This window comes from Oryx dammah, unplaced genomic scaffold (genome assembly GCF_014754425.2).
Source record: "Oryx dammah isolate SB20612 unplaced genomic scaffold, SCBI_Odam_1.1 HiC_scaffold_5, whole genome shotgun sequence".
Classification (NCBI taxonomy): domain Eukaryota; kingdom Metazoa; phylum Chordata; class Mammalia; order Artiodactyla; family Bovidae; genus Oryx; species Oryx dammah.
In genome coordinates, this window is record NW_024070189.1 from 40,982,808 (window position 1) to 41,000,444 (window position 17,637).

At 40.3% G+C, this 17,637-nt stretch overlaps 1 protein-coding gene across 1 annotated transcript in view; it reads left to right on the top strand.

Moving 5' to 3' along the window:
• The first annotated feature begins 16,135 nt into the window (after window positions 1-16,135).
• SOX30 (SRY-box transcription factor 30) overlaps window positions 16,136-17,637 on the top strand; it is a 44,368-nt gene continuing 42,866 nt past the window's right edge. The window contains exon 1 of the mRNA XM_040241435.1: window positions 16,136-17,141. Within this exon, the coding sequence (XP_040097369.1) occupies window positions 16,136-17,141 (1,006 nt within the window). The remainder of the gene's footprint in view (window positions 17,142-17,637) is intronic.

The following is a 17,637-nucleotide window of genomic DNA, read 5'->3' on the forward strand; positions in this document are numbered from 1 at the left end:
CCTGTGGACAGAGGAGCCTGGTGGGCTGGTGTCCATAGGGTCGCATGGAGTCAGACACAACTGAAGTGACTTAGCAGCAGCAGCAGCAGCAGCAGTTATTCTTTGCTTGTGTTACAAACTATCCCAAAACGTAGTGGCCGAAAACTATAATATATATTTATTATCTCAAATAGTTTCTGTAAGTCAGGAATTCAGTAGATTCGCTGGGTTCTTTCAGCTCACAGTCTTTCATGAGGTTGTAATTAAGATGTGAGCAGGATGTATAGTCACCTGAAGGATTGTTTGCAGCTAGAGGATCTACTTCAAGTATGATTCACTTACATGACTGTTGGCAAGAAGCTTTAGACCTCTCATGTCATCTCTTCATAGGGCTACTTGATACAGGGTAAAGTAGCAGAGAAAACATGAACCAATAGATGGTATCAGTATAACTAGATTACTATATGAAATTAACTTGGATACCTATTTTTATATCACATAAAATGCCATAAACACTATAGACTTAAATATAAAAGGTAAAATTATATAACTACTGGAAGAAAATATACAAGAATTTCTTTGAGAAATTTGAGCTGGAAAAGTATTTCTTAAACAAGACCTAAAACCAGAAAATATAAGGTAAAAAATAATGGATGAACTGTGTTAAGGATTTGTGTTCAACAGAGGATGTCAGAGACAAATGAACAGATGAGATGAGTCACAGATAAGAAGAAGGTATTTGCAATGTTTGAATATCTGTAATAAATAAGGGACTCTTGCAGATCAACAAGGAAAAAGTGGAAAACACAATAATAAAGTGGCAGAGGGTTTTAACTGCACATCTGTAATGGGAAAGTTGAAAGACTAAAAAGTTTATGAAGAGATGATCAACCTATCTGAAGATCAGAGACATGCAAATTAAAAGAACAGTTGGATGTTTCTATACATCGATAAGATGGGCAAATTTTATTGAACAAAACCAAGTGTTCGTAAGGAAGTTGTAAAAAGGAAATCCTTATGTACTGCTGTCAGGAGTCCGAAGTGGAATGAAACAGCCACCTTGGAAAGCAATAGTTAGTGAAGAGTTGTATGCGCATACCTAGAATACAGCAATGCCTCTTCTGGGTATATCTGCAGAGACTCTGCTGTACAGGTTTATGGGGGCATATCCACAATGCTGCTTGCGGAGGGAGCTCAGTGGAAGCACCCTAGGAGTCCATCATTGGAGGAATGGAGAAGTAAAAAAGTGCTTGATTCACAGTATGCAGAACTCAGGAGTTCAGAACCAGACCAGACTTACCTATAATGACAAGGGTAAAATCTTTTTAAAATTGTACTTCATAGGGTCAGAAAGTAGATCAGTGGTTTTTAGGGCCTGGGAAAAAGGGAATGGGGAGTAACTACTAATGGGTTTGAGGTTTACTTTTGAGATGATGAAAATATTCTGGAGTAAGATAATGGTGATTGATTTGCTGCAACAGCAATAGCAAACTAATCTTGCACAAACCAAAAATAATAATCTGCTGGATATGTGGAAAATAATTAACTCAATTTTGTGCATTGAATGAAAGCCTCCACCCCTAAAAGTCTGTCTTCCCCCATAAACAGCACTTGGTTCATTCTCTTTGTTCTAAGAATTAGCATGTAGTGGCACCTATAATTTAAAATTTCTAAAAGATAGTTAATCAAAGTCATTTCATAATTTTTTAAGGACAAAAATACCTTGTTCCACTAATTACCATGGATATTTGATTCCTGTTTGTATTAATCTGCTTGGGCTGCGGCTAACAAAATACCACAAGCTGGGTTGCTTAAACAACAGACATTTATTTTCTCACAGTTATGGAGGCTGAAAGTCCCAGATCAAGGTCCACTAGAGTTGGTTCCTGGTGAGAGCTTTCTTCCTACCTTGCAGATGGTCATCCCACTATGTCCACATAAGATCTTTCCTCAGTGTGTTCTTGAGGTGAGTCATAAAGATACTGATCCTATCAGTTTAGGACCCCACCATTATGACCTCATTAAACCTTAATTACTTCCTTAGAGATCCAAACTTAAACATAGGCACACTGTGGGGTAGGGCTTCACTAGAGAATGTAGCACATTCTAGGGGGTTCAGCAAATATTTGTTCAATGAATAAATCAATCAGTGAACTGAATTTCTCCTCTAGGCCTTAATCAATGGATGTTAGCAGTAAAGAAAAGAAATAATCCCAGAACTCCCTGTTACAAATCCTCTACTAAGAAAAGGGAATATGTTAGTTTCCAAAGACTGTTGTAACAAAATATCATAAACTAAGTGGCTTAAAAACAAGATATTTATTCTTTCACAGTTCTGGAGTCTAGCCCTTTAAAATCAGGACTGATTCCTTTTGGAAGCTCTGAAGGAAAATCTGTTCAATACCTCTTCCTAGCTACTGATGGCTCTCAACAGTCCTTGGCATTTCTTGGCTTGTAAATGCATCCCTCCAATCTCTGCCTCCATCTTTACATCATCTTCTCTGTATCCTCTCCTCTTCTTATGACACTAGTCATTGGATTTAAGGTTCACACAAATTCAGTATGATTTTGTCGCATTTCTTACATAATTACATCTCCAAAGACCTTTTCCAAATAAGGTCAGATTGTGAAGTTCTGCACACTATAAGGAATCTGATGGAAATTACTACTGGCAGATGGATTTACATCATTAAGTAAATAAGTAAACAATACTTTCTACTATGCCTTATATAAACTGTCAAGGAACAAACTACTGAAATTAATATCTTATGTTATTTGACAATTATTATTGATACCCTTGCATGAGAGATGAGAGAAGAGAACAAGAGTCTATTGGATCCATTAGCAAATCAAAAGACAATTTTCTGTGAATAGAAACTTACTGTAAATGGGTTCAGATACTGGATTTAGCAGGAAAAACTGCAAAGAATCTATTAAGAACATGTTCAAAGAATTAAAGAAAATATGATAACAAACAAGTAGGAAATCTTAATAAACAGAAGTTATTAAAATGTGAAATTCTAGAGTTAAAATGTACTTCAATTAAAATTAAAATTTCACTAGATAGCTCAATAGTGGAACTGAGATGTCAAAGAAAGAATCAGTGAGCTTGAAGATTAGACTGGATCAACAGAAATGATCCAATCCAAAGATTACAGATAAAAAGTATTGAAGAAAAACGAACAGAGTATCAGAGACTTACAGGATAACGATAAGGGTCCCAACACACGTTAATGGGAGTCCCCAAAGGAGACAACAAAGTGAATGGGTAGAAAAATATACATGAAGAAATAATGGCTAAAACTTTTCCAAATATGATTTAAGAGAAAACAAAACAGATGATTCAATAATTTCAACAAATTCCAAGGAGGATAAAAATAAAGAGAAGTACATCTATGTTTATTATAGTCAAACTCCTGAAATCCAAAAACAAAGGGAAAATTGTGACAGCTACAAAAGAAAAATGACTCATTATGTAAAGAGAAAACAAAAGTTTAATTACTGGCTGACTTCTCAGAAAAAAAGGGTAGTGGAATGACATACTCAAAGTGATGAAAGAAAAAAGAAAAGTCAGCCATGAGTTCTACATCCAATTAAACTAGCCTTCAAAGATAAAGGTGAAATATATTTGCAGATAAACAAAAATGATAGAAGATGTTGTGAGCAGATCTGTCTTCCAAAAAATACTAAAGGAGAGGATGCTTGACAATAACTTGTACCTGTGGGAAGGAAAGAAGAACATGGGAAATAGTAAATGTGTGGGTAAATATAAAATACTACATAATTTTTCTCTCTTATTTTCTTTGAAAAATACAAGCTTGTTTAAGGCAACAAATATATTACTCTATCATTTGGTTTATAACATATATAGCCTTAATATATATATAGTAGTAATATCATAAAGTAAGGAGGAGATGGAGCTCTACTAGTGAAATGTGATATTTTTATCAGAATTAGGTCAGTATAGGAAGACTGTAGAAGACTGTGATAGGTTGAAGGTGAATACTGTAATCCAAAGAGCATGCATGTGTGTACGCACATATATATACTTATAGAAACACACTAAACCTCAGAGTTGTTAAAATGGTAAACTAAAAAAATTTGTATAACCAAAGAAAAGTAGTATAGGAGAAGCCAAATAACAAAAGCACATAAAAAACAAATTCCAAAATGACAAACACAACTCTAAGAATATCAATAATTATATTAAATTGTACTGGACTAAAACCTCTAATTAATAGGCAGAACAATCAGATGGGATTAAAAAGCATATTCTGTTTAAAGGAGAAATACTTGGCTTAAAATACATCAAATGTAATAGGATGGGAAAAGGTATACCAAGCAAACAGAAAGCTGGAGAGTTTATACTAAAATGAATTTTAATTCCAAAAATATCACTAGAGACAGAGAGGGACATTTCATAATGACAAAAGTGCCAATTCATCAAAAAGATACAATTACAAATACACTGGAAACTAACAAGAGAGCCCCAAAATATGTGAAGCAAAATTTGACAAAATTAAAGGAGAAAAAGACCATTCAGTAATTAAAGTTGAATATTTTCAGTATTTCTCCCTCAATAATTGATAATACTAATAGGTATGACAAGAAGCAAACCAGAAAGAATATAGACTACATGAATACTATTAAATAGCTAGAATGCTCCACTTAACAACAGTAGAATATACATTCTTCTCAAGCACACATGAAACATTCTATATAATAGATCATATGCAAGGTGATAGAACAAGTCACAATATAAAGATTGAAATCATAATTTAAGGATTGAAACCATATAAAGAATGTTCTTTGATCACAGTAGAATTAATTAGAAATAAATAGCAGAAGGAAATCTGGAACATCTCCATATATTTGGAAATTAAACATTATGCTTCTAAATCAATCATAGGGAAAAGAAGAAATCATATTAGAAAATATCTTTAACTGGAAAGCAGGTAGAGCACCGCATAGAGGGAAACTTATAGCTTTACATGCTTCTATTAAAAAGGAAATAAGATTTTAAATCAACAACTTAAATCAATTAGCTAAGCTTTCACCTTAAGAAATTAGAAAAATAAAAGCAAATCAAACACAAAGTAAGTTGAGTGACGTAATAGAGACTATAGCAGAAATTAAAAGGAAAAAAAAAACTCAGCAAAACAATAGAGAAAAATCAGTGAAACAGATGGTTAGTTCTTCAAAAAGATCTGTGGAATTGACAAAATTTTAGTAAAATGACCAAAAAAAGGAGGAAAGATATACAGGTTATCAAAATTAGGAATGAAAAAGGAAACAACCTGAACCCTACAGAAATTTAAAATATTATAAAGAAATATATGTCAATGATTTGACAACAGAGCTGAAATGGACAAATTCACAGACAGAAATTATCAAACTGACTCAAGAAAAAATATAAAATCTGAAAAGACCTAAGTCAAGAAAAGACATTAAATTATTTAATTGGGTTACTAAAATATCTTCCTACAAAGAAAAAATCCAGGCCCAAATGGCTTCACTGATGAATTCTATCAACACTTAAGGAAATGATAATACCAATCCAACACAACCTCTTTCAAAACTAGAAGTGAATGGAACACTTTCCAGCTCATTTTACCCAGATACCAAAACTTCAAAATTATCAGAAGAAAATTATGAACCAATACATTATGAATATAAATGCTAAAATTCTTAGTTCAGTTCAGTCACTAAAGTCGTGTCTGACTCTTTGCAACACCATGGACTGTAGCACGCCAGGCCTCCCTGTCCATCACCAACTCCCAGAGTTTACTCAAACTCATATCCATTGAGTCTGTGATGCCATCCAACCATCTCATCCTCTGTCATCCTCTTCTCCTCCCGCCTTCAATCTTTCCCAGTATCAGGGTCTTTTCAGATGAGTCAGCTCTTCGCATCAGGTGGCCAAAGTATTGGAGTTTCAGCTTCAACATCAGTCCTTCCAATGAACACCCAGGACTGATCTCCTTTAGATTGGACTGGTTGGATCTCCTTGCAGTCCAAGGGACTCTCAAGAGTCTTCTCCAACACCACAGTTTAAAAGCATCAATTGTGAAAGTGAAGTGAAGTCACTCAGTCACGTCCGACTCTTTGCAACCTTGTAGACTGTAGCCTACCAGGAGCCTCCGTCCATGGGATTCTCCAGGCAAGAATACTGGAGTGTGTTGCCATTTCCTTCTCCAAGGGATCTTCCCGACCCAGGGATCGAACCTGGGTCTCCCACATTGCAGGCAGATGCTTTAACCTCTGAGCATCAGTTCTTTGGCACTCAGCTCCCTTATGATTATACAGTGGAAGTGAGAAATAGATTTTAGGGTCTAGATCTGGTAGATAGAGTGCCTGATGAACAATGGAATGAGGTTCGTGACATTGTACAGGAGACAGGGATCAAGACCATCCCCATGGAAAAGAAATGCAAAAAGGCAAAATGGCTGTCTGGGGAGGCCTTACAAATAGCTGTGAAAAGAAGAGAGGCAAAAAGCAAAGGAGAAAAGGAAAGATATAAGCATCTGAATGCAGAGTTCCAAAGAATAGCAAGAAGAGATAAGAAAGCCTTCTTCAGTGATCAATGCAAAGAAATAGAGGAAAAGAACAGAATGGGAAAGACTAGAGATCTCTTCAAGAAAACTGGAGATACCAAGGGAACATTTCATGCAAAGATGGGCTCGATAAAGGACAGAAATGGTATGGACCTAACAGAAGCAGAAGATATTAAGAAGAGGTGGCAAGAATACACAGAGGAACTGTACAAAAAAGATCATCACGACCCAGATAATCACGATGGTGTGATCACTAACCTAGAGCCAGACATCTTGGAATGGGAAGTCAAGTGGGCCTTGGAAAGCATCACTACGAACAAAGCTAGTGGCGGTGATGGAATTCCAGTTGACCTGTTTCAAATCCTGAAAGATGATGCTGTGAAAGTGCTGCACTCAATATGCCAACAAATTTGGAAAACTCAGCAGTGGCCACAGGACTGGAAAAAGGTCAGTTTTCATTCCAATCCCAAAGAAAGGCAACGCCAAAGAATGCTCAAACTACTGCACAATTGCATTCATCTCACATGCTAGTAAAGTGACGCTCAAAATTCTCCAAGCCAGGCTTCAGCAATACGTGAACCGTGAAATTCCTGATGTTCAAGCTGGCTTTTAGAAAAGGCAGAGGAACCAGAGATCAAATTGCCAATATCCGCTGGATCATGGGAAAAGCAAGAGAGTTCCAGAAAAACATCTATTTCTGCTTTATTGACTATGCCAAAGCCTTTGACTGTGTGGATCACAATAAACTGTGGAAAATTCTGAAAGAGATGGGAATACCAGACCACCTGACCTGCCTCTTGAGAAATCTGTATGCAGGTCAGGAAGCAGCAGTTAGAACTGGACATGGAACAACAGACTGGTTCCAAATAGGAAAAGGAGTACGTCAAGGCTGTATATTGTCACCCTGCTTATTTAACTTCTATGCAGAGTACATCATGAGAAACGCTGGGCTGGAGGACGCACAAGCTGGAATCAAGATTGCTGGGAGAAATATCAATAACCTCAGATATGCAGATGACACTACCCTTATGGCAGAAAGTGAAGAGAAGCTAAAAAGCCTCTTGATGAAAGTGAAAGTGGAGAGTGAAAAGTTGGCTTAAAGCTCAACATTCAGAAAACGAAGATCATGGCATCTGGTCCCATCACTTCATGGGAAATAGATGGGGAAACAGTGGAAACAGTGTCAGACTTTATTTTTTTGGGATCCAAAATCACTGCAGATGGTGACTGAAGCCATGAAATTAAAAGACGCTTACTCCTTGGAAGGAAAGTTATGACCAACCTAGATAGCATATTCAAAAGCAGAGACATTAGTTTGCTGACTGAGGTCCGTCTAGTCAAGGCTATGGTTTTTCCTGTGGTCATGTATGAATGTGAGAGTTGGACTGTGAAGAAGGCTGAGCGCCAAAGAATTGATGCTTTTGAACTGTGGTGTTGGAGAAGACTCTTGAGAGTCCCTTGGACTGCAAGGAGATCCAACCAGTCCATTCTGAAGGAGATCAGCCCTGGGATTTCTTTGGAAGGAATGATGCTAAAGCTGAAGCTGAAACTCCAGTACTTTGGCCACCTCATGCGAAGAGTTGACTCATTGGAAAAGACTCTGATGCTGGGAGGGATTGGGGGCAGGAGGAGAAGGGGACGGCCAAGGATGAGATGGCTGGATGGCATCACGGACTCGATGGACTTGAGTCTGAGTGAACTCCAGGAGTTGGTGATGGACAGGGAGGCCTGGCGTGCTGCAGTTCATGGGGTCACAAAGAGTCAGACACGACTGAGCGACTGAAGTGAACTGAACTGAACTGAACTTTCTTGGCACTTGGGTTTCCCTGGTGGCTCAATTGGTAAAGAATCCACTTGCAATGTGGGAGACCTGGGTTCGATCCCTGGGTTGGGAAGATCCCCTGGAGAAGGGAAAGGCAACCCACTCCTGTATTCTGGCCTGGAGAATTCCATGACTGTATGGTCCATGGGGTTGCAAAGAGTCGGACACAAGTGAGCGACTTTCACTTCACTTCAATTTCTTTATAGTCCAACTCTCACATCCTTACATGACTACTGGAAAAACCATAGCTTTGACTAGAGGGACCTTTGTTGGCAAAGTAATGAAGAATAGCAATTGTATCCAATAATGTATAAAAAAAGATTATACATTATGACCAAGTAAGGGTATCAGTAATGCAGGCTACTTTAACATCTGAATATCAACTAATGTAATACATATAGTAGTAACAGAATAAAGCAGAAGTCTGCATACCACAGCTCATAGACCAAATCTGGCATGGCTTTTGTTTTTGTTAATAAAGTTTAATGGAAAACAATCATGCCCACTCATCTACACGTGGTCTATAATTGCTTTCATTCTACAACAGCAGAGTTGATTGGCTGCAACAAAGATCATATTGCTCACAAACCAAAAATATTTACTGTATAGGCCTTTCTGGAAAATATTGCTGACTCTTGGATTAAAGGGGAATAGGATAATCTCAAAAGATGTAGAAAAAGCTGTTGATAAAATATTAATATTTATAATACACCAGAAGTCAAATGATTTTTAGATATGATTATAATAAGAAAAAGCATTTAATAAAATGCAGAAAATATTCATGAGAAAGCTCTCAATAAACTAGGGAGAGAAAGAAACTTCTTTAATTTGATAACAGCTACATAAAATCTACAACTAACATCATGCTTAAAGATAAAAGACACTGTTTTCCCCCTGACACTGGGTACAAAGCAAGGATGTCCACTTGTATTCTATGCTGCACCAGAGCATCTAGCCAGTGCAATAATGCAACGAAAATACAATCAGTATATAACCAACTAGAAATGAAATTAAAACAATTACATTCATAACAGCATCAAAATTAAAGTATTTAACACTTTGACCACCTAATGTGAAGACTTGACTCATTGGAAAAGCCCCTGATGCTGGGAAAGATTAAAGGTGGGAGGAGAAGGGGACGACAGAGGATGAGATGGTTGGATGGCATCACCAATTCAATGGACATGAGTTTGAGTAGGCTCCGGGAGTTGGTGATGGACAGAGAAGCCTGGCATGCTGCAGTCCATGGGGTCCCAAAGAGTCGGACACAACTCAGTGACTGAACTGAACTGAACTGAAGAACGAATTTAACAAAATAAGGGCAGAACTGTATACAACACTTGAATATTATACAACACTGTCAAGAAAAATTAAAGACTGAAACAAACGGACATATATCCCATGTCTGCAAATTGAAGACTCAATATTGCTTTCTTGTTGTTCAGTCACCAAGTCATGTCCAACTCTCTGCGACCCCATGCCAGGAATCCCTGACCTTCGCTATCTCCCTATATTGCTTCAGTTCAGTTCAGTTCAGTCGCTCAGTCGTGTCCGACTCTTTGTGACCCCATGAACTGCAGCACGCCAGGCCTCCCTGTCCATCACCAACTCCTGGAGTTCACTCAGACTCACGTCCATCAAGTCAGTGATGCCATCCAGCCATCTCATCCTCGGTCGTCCCCTTCTCCTCCTGCCCCCAATCCCTCCCAGCATCAGAGTCTTTTCCAATGAGTCAACTCTTCGCATGAGGTGGCCAAAGTACTGGAGTTTCAGCTTTAGCATCATTCCTTCCAAAGAAATCCCAGGGTTGATCTCCTTCAGAATGGACTGGTTGGATCTCCTTGCAGTCCAAGGGACTCTCAAGAGTCTTCTCCAACACCACAGTTCAAAAGCATCAATTCTTAGGTGCTCAGCTTTCTTCACAATCCAACTCTCACATCCATACATGACCACAGGAAAAACCATAGCCTTGACTAGACAGACCTTTGTTGGCAAAGTAATGTCTCTGCTTTTGAATATACTATCTAGGTTGGTAATAATTTTCCTTCCAAGGAGTAAGCGTCTTGTAATTTCACGGCTGCAATCACCATCTGCAGTGATTTTGGAGCCCCAAAAAATAGTCTGACACTGTTTCCACTGTTTCCCCATCTATTTCCCGTGAAGTAATGGGACCAGATGCCATGATCTTCGTTTTCTGAATGTTGAGCTTTAAGCCAACTTCTTCACTCTCCACTTTCACTTTCATCAAGAGGCTTTTTAGCCTCTCTTCACTTTCTGCCATAAGGGTGGTGTCATCTGCATATCTGAGGTTATTGATATTTCTCCCAGCAATCTTGATTCCAGCTTGTGCGTCCTCCACCCCAGCGTTTCTCATGATGTACTCTGCATAGAAGTTAAATAAGCAGGGTGACAATATACAGCCTTGACGTACTCCTTTTCCTATTTGAAACCAGTCTGTTGTTCCATGTACAGTTTTTTCTGTTGCTTCCTGACTTGCCTATAGGTTTCTCAAGAGGCAGATCATGTGGTCTGGTATTCTCATCTCTTGAAGAATTTTCCACAGTTTATTGTGATCCACACAGTCAGAGGCTTTGGCATAGTCAATAAAGCAGAAATAGATGTCCATTTTCCCAAAATTCATCTATACATACAGTGCAGGCTACATGCATCACCATGCTTGTTTTTGGTAAAAATTCATAAGCTGATTCTAAAATTTATGTGAAAACCCAAAGAACAAGACTAGCCAATATGATTTTGAAAAAGAACTGAGTTTAAGAATTTATATGACCTAATCCCCACATTTACCATAAAGATTTGTAATCAGGATAATGTAATATTAGCCTAAAGACAGACATTGGTCAGAGGAATAAAACAGAGTTCAGAAATAAATCATGTATATCCTGTCAATTAAATTTATTCAATGGGAAAAAGATAGTCTTTTCAACAAATGGTACTGAAACAACTGTATTGTGTTAGGTAAGGATCTAGATTCTTTCTTCACAGAAAAATTAACTTGAAATGGATCACAGTGCTAAATGTAAGAGCTAAAACTAAAACTCTTCTAGAGAAAATAACAAGAGAAAAATCTTAGTAACCTTAGGCTAGGCAAAGATTTCTTAAATATGAATAATGGCATATTGATAAATTGGACATCATTAAAGGTTAAAATGTTGCTCTTGGAAAGATTACTAAGAATGAAAAGACAAGCTACAGACTGGAAGAAAATATTTGCAAAACCCATATCTAATAAAGAACTTATATTCAGAATATATTAAGAATCCTTAAAAATAAAAAAGAAAACCAACAAAATCTAAATAACTGGCAAAAGAAACTTTAACAGAACTACGTAATGAAGATACATTAATAGCAACTAAGGATATGAGGAGATGCTCAACAGTAGTATTCAGTGTGGAAATACAGTTTTAAAATACAATTATTTAATATTATATTCTACTACTATAATATATTCTATATATACTAAATAGAATGGATAAAATTTAAAAGGTTTTTGATACTGATAGCTTATGGTGAACAGTGTGGGATTCGTGATCTCTGAAGAAGATTCAGCTTCGGGACCAGGGACCAGGCTTGATCACTCAAGAGCTTTTGTGTAGCAGAGTTGTATTAAAGTGAAAAGGGACAGAGAAAGCTTCTGACACAGACATCAGAAGGAGGAGGGTGAGTCCCCCCCACACTCGGCCCCGCGCACACCCCCCACCACCGCTAGTTTTATCAAACTGTTTTATGTCTGTTAGAAAGTTATTAATCAGATAAGAGAGATACCTCAAGGCTGAGGGAAGTTTCACCAGGCCCCTCTCCCACAACATGCATTTTTGAGATATAATAGCACGAGGTGTGTCATCCCCCAGCCATAAAGCAATTGATATGAATACTGGTGTGTTGAGCTATCATCAGCCCAAGGTTTGAGAAAAGGAAAAAAGTTAGGCTTTGGTGAAACCATTTTGAAGAAAGGCAAATTCCAAAGCAAATACATAGTTTCATTAACATAGCTTAAGACAAATATTTCCATAAGAAAAATGCATTGGTTAGCTCAGTCAGTTAGTTCAGTCAGTTCAGTCACTCAGTCGTGTCCAACTCTTTGTGACCCCATGAATTGCAGCACGCCAGGCCTCCCTGTCCATCACCAACTCACATCCATCGAGTCGGTGATGCCATTAAGCCATCTCATCCTCGGTCGTCTGCGTCTCCTCCTGCCCCCAATCCCTCCCATCATCAGAGTCTTTTCCAGTGAGTCAACTGTTCCCATGAGGTGGCCAAAGTATTGGGGTTTCAGCTTAGGTTAGCTCAAGGTTTGAGAAAAGTTAAGTTCAGGTGGAACCAGGTGTCTTCATAGCAAAACAGAATTTTAAGAGACACTTGCAGCCTATTTCCTCTGTTTAGAGACCCCTGGCCTTCCTGCCTGTTACCCTCTCAATACCAAATTTTGAAGAAGAGTTAAAGAAACCGAGACCCTCATATGTTATGGGTGGGAATTTAAAATGACACATTTTGCAAAGTAGTTTGGAAGTTTTGTAAAATGTTATGCATAAACTTACCACATAACCTAGCAATTCTGCTTCTGGGTGCCTACCCAAGTGAGATGCAAATCTATGTCCCCACAAATATTTTTACATGAATGGACATCACATTCATAGAAGCCAAAACCTAGAAATAATCCAAATGCTCATCAACTAGTCAATGGATAAACAAAATGAATGGGAAACATCTTAAACAAACATCCCTGTATAATTTGGTATTTCCATACTATGGAATACCATGCTGTAATAAAATAATTATTGATACATTATATTTGGATGAACCTCAAAAACATTATGCTAAGTTAAAGAAGCCAGACGTTTATGCCTACATGTTATGTAATTCCATTTATATGAAATTTCTAGAAAACGCAAAATTATAGAGACAGAAAGCATATATGTGGTTGTCTGGGGTTGAAGATGGGAGCAGATACTGTTTTCACTGCTGTCACAGAGGATTGTCAGATCACTTGCTTTAAATTACTAATTCAGCCTGGAATATATGAACTAGTCTTGCACAAAATCTAACATGATTTATTTCTCTGCCTCTTTCATTAGCCTTTGTTTTGTCAGCGGTTCTCAAAGTGCAAAGCTGCCCTATTGGTTCAGCTGGTTAAGAGTCTGCCTGCAATGCAGGAGATGTGGGTTCAATCCCAAGATACCCCATCAAAGGAAACCCACTCTAGTATTCTTGCCTGGAGAATCCCATGGACAGAGGATCTGGACAAGCAACAGTCCATGGGAACATAAAGAGCCTGACACGACTGTGCAACTAGCTTGGTCAAAGTGTAGTTCAGGGACTGACTCTTTCAGAGTTCCTGCTAAGTTAACACTACTTTTATAATAAGTCTTAGACAATATTTGCCTTTTTTACTTCATACACTCATGAGTGTATAATGAAGCTATCTAGAGCCTGTATGACCTGAATCACAACAAACTGAATGCAGAAGCAACCATGAGAATCTAACTTTTTTTAAAAAAACTTATGACCAACCTAGATAGTATATTCAAAAGCAGAGACATTACTTTGCCAACAAAGGCCTGTCTAGTCAAGGCTATGGTTTTTCCTGTGGTCATGTATGGATGTGAGAGTTGGACTGTGAAGAAGGCTGAGTGCTGAAGAATTGATGCTTTTGAACTGTGGTGTTGGAGAAGACTCTTGAGAGTCCCTTGGACTGCAAGGAGATCCAACCAGTCCATTCTGAAGGAGATCAACTCTGGGTGTTCTTTGGAAGGAATGATGCTAAAGCTGAAACTCCAGTACTTTGGCCACCTCATGCAAAGAGTTGACTCATTGGAAAAGACTCTGATGCTGGGAGGGATTGGGGGCAGGAGGAGAAGGGGACGGCCAAGGATGAGATGGCTGGATGGCATCACGGACTCGATGGACTTGAGTCTGAGTGAACTCCAGGAGTTGGTGATGGACAGGGAGGCCTGGTGTGCTGCGATTCATGGGGTCGCAAAGAGTCGAACACGACTGAGCGACTGAACTGAACTGAAGTTAGACATTAGATTCACAATTCCACTGTTCTAATTTGGGGGGGAACATAGTTTTATCATGAAAATGTGTTATGTTAATATCTAATGGGTTTATTATTGATACTTGAATTGATAACTATTTTTAAGTCCTCCAGTTTTTATTTATAATATGGCAAACATTGATAAATAAAATCACATAAATAAAAGCTCTTTGGAATCTTCATTTTTGTGGATATAAAGGATTCCTAAGATAAAAGTTTGCAAACCACTGCTTTTATCTACCTTCCAGTTGTAAGAACTATTTGCCACATTTGACAACAGGATAGTAGAAAGAGAACTGGGTTCAGGTCTTCTTTGAGAGCTAACTTTTCCTGGTGGCAAAATAATTATCTGCTTCAAGATTTATCTATAGCTTTTTGTCAGGACATCACTTAGAAATGTAACAATTGTTAATACAAGATTTCTTTCTTTTTCTTGGTTACATTTAATGGAAACAAACACAGTTCTAGATAAAGGAGAGGCATAAGAAAGCAAAGAACTTGAACCAATGCTGAGATAAAAGTAAGCCCCTACTATAGATTGTGATTATTATATTATTAGACTATGCTGCTGCTGCTAAGTCGCTTCAGTCGTGTCCAACTCTGTGCGACCCCATAGACGGCAGCCCACCAGGCTCCCCCGTCCCTGGGATTCTCCAGGCAAGAACACTGGAGTGGGTTGCCATTTCCTTCTCCAATGCATGAAAGTGAAAGTGAAGTCGCTCAGTCGCCCGAATCTCAGCGACCCCACCGTCCATGGGATTTTCCAGGCAAGAGTACTGGAGTGGGGTGCCATCTGCCAAGAATAGTAACCTTTATTGTCTGACCTGCGGAGGGTCCTGAGAAGATTTTTGGGGGTGGGGGAGGGGAAGGTTATCAGAGGACTAGATTTGTATTTTTCAGATTCTTGGCCACTGGAGTGTAGTGGTACCAAAACGAAAAGCAAGAAAACTATTTACTATATACAGCTATAGCAGTATCCAGGTGAAAAGATCAGAACGGAGTAATGGGAAAAACCGAAAGAGGTAGAAGAATTTGGGATGTGTTTTGCAAGTACAAGTGGTGTATTTCTGCCCACAGGAGTGGTGATTAAAGTCTAGCACTAATGTTTAAGTCCAACACTCTCCCCTGCAAGATTCAGTGATGAGGTTATTGAGACGTTGCAAAATTTGCCCTTTCCCATGGCATAAATCCAAAGTCCCCCTTGAGGGTCGGGGTCCATGGGTTATTCCGGAAGCGTAAACTGCGTAATCAAGGCCGGGATCTCCAGCTCTAGTAAATGACTCACGAGACTTTAGCCCCTGGAGGTCAGTGGCTTCCAACATCTCTGTTTCCGGGCAACGCCATTGTCGGGCCCTCTGGGCGGGGGAGGGGTAACCAAGGACAACGGCCGGAAGAGAACTCCGGAAGAGAGGGAGAGTCAGACGTGGAAAATAGGCGGCACGTGCCGCGACCCAGGCCATCAAGAGTTATTCGAGGGCTCCGCACGAGAGGAGCGCGGAGGTCAGGAGGGGCCGGAGAACGCCCCTGTGATTGGCGGGCTGGGGTACCAGAACGCTTGTGATTGGGCGAGGCCAAGACCAAGGACTGCTTTTTTTAACCGCGTAGGGTTCTGGGTAGCAAAGACCTTGGAAGGGTCTTAACTGAAAGGGGTAGGGGGAAGGTCGCAAACAAACGGCTGAGCTCACAATCCGTCCTGGGACCAGGCCGGGGCGTCCCCCTCCCCCCATGGAGAGAGCCAGGCCGGAGCAGCCGCTTCAGCAGCGCCAACTGCCGCGGGCGACCCCGCCGCGCCCGCTGCGTCCTGCTCCGCCCCCGCTGCCCGTCGAGGGCGCCTCCTTCCGGGCAGCGGCCGCGAAGCCCTCTCCGTCGCCGCCTACCCCGTGCGCGGCCGCCATTGCGACCGTCGCTTCGTCGTGTGGGGAACCTTCGGCGTCGGGCGTACAGCCAGCGGCACGACGGCTGCTGCAGGTGAAGCCGGAGCAGGTGTTACTGCTGCCACCCGGGCCACCACTGCCTCAGGCCCGGGAGGAAGGCGCCGCCACCTCTCCCGCGCAGGCGCGGCTGCTGCAGCTGAAGCCTGAGCTGCTCCTGCTGCCGCCGCCGCCCCCCGCATCTGAGGGCGTCCCCTGCAGGCCTGAGTTGCACCCGTTGCAGCCCCGAGCGCTGCACGTTAAGGCGGAGAAGCAGGAGCCAGGATCCGGCTTGGATCTGTTGGCTGGGCCTCGGAGGGCCGTCGAGGCGTGCCCTAAAACCTCCAGGACGGTAAAGGCAGAAGGCTCTGGGCCCCTCAGCAGCCGCCGAGGGGACGAGAAGGGCAAGTTGGAGGTGGAGGACATTGTGAGCTACGCAGCAAAAGGCGAAGAAGGCAAAAGCCTGGCAGTCCTCAGAGAAGGCGTCATCAAAACGGAGGCGCCTGACAGACTTCGAGAGGACTGCAGGCTCAGTACAGAGCCCGCGTCCAATGGCCTGGCCCATGGCAGCAAGGATGTCATCCTGACCCAGCCGTCCAGTGCCTTTGGGCCACATCAGCAAGACCTCAGGATCCCTTTGACTCTTCACACCGTACCCCCTGGGGCCCGGATCCAGTTTCAGGGACCACCACCTTCAGAGCTAATACGATTGACCAAGGTCCCGTTGACACCGGTGCCTATTAAAATGCAGTCCTTACTGGAGCCTTCTGTAAAAATTGAAACCAAGGATGTCCCGCTCACGGTGCTTCCCTCAGATGCAGGTATTAGACAGCAGGGGAATCAATCTGGTTTTCAGACTTCGTCTATTGCCCATAGCTGACATATCAGCTGTTGAGAAGCCTAAACTAGAAAAATAAAATCATGGATTCAGGGCAAAGTCTGCACAGGTATCACTTCTGACTTGTACATATACCAGTAAAATACACTAACACGTTCAAGATTCCCAAACATTAAAAATAACCTCTTTTTTTAAAGGCCCATTAAATGAGATTTAGGTGTGACTAATGCTTATACACAAAAATAGAAATAGTCTTTCTAGGTAAATACAACATTCTCAGTTTATATTGCTACAGATAATCAACATTTTAAAATGTATGATAGTAGCTCTGTTTTTACGTGTATTAATAAAAAATGTTTAAGAAAAGGGAAAGTTTATACTGGATTTAGAAATGATTTTTCTTTTTTAAAAATGAAGAGTAAGCATTTTCTAGGAGAAAAGACTACATAATTAATTGTAACTATTCTAAAAGCTAAGAA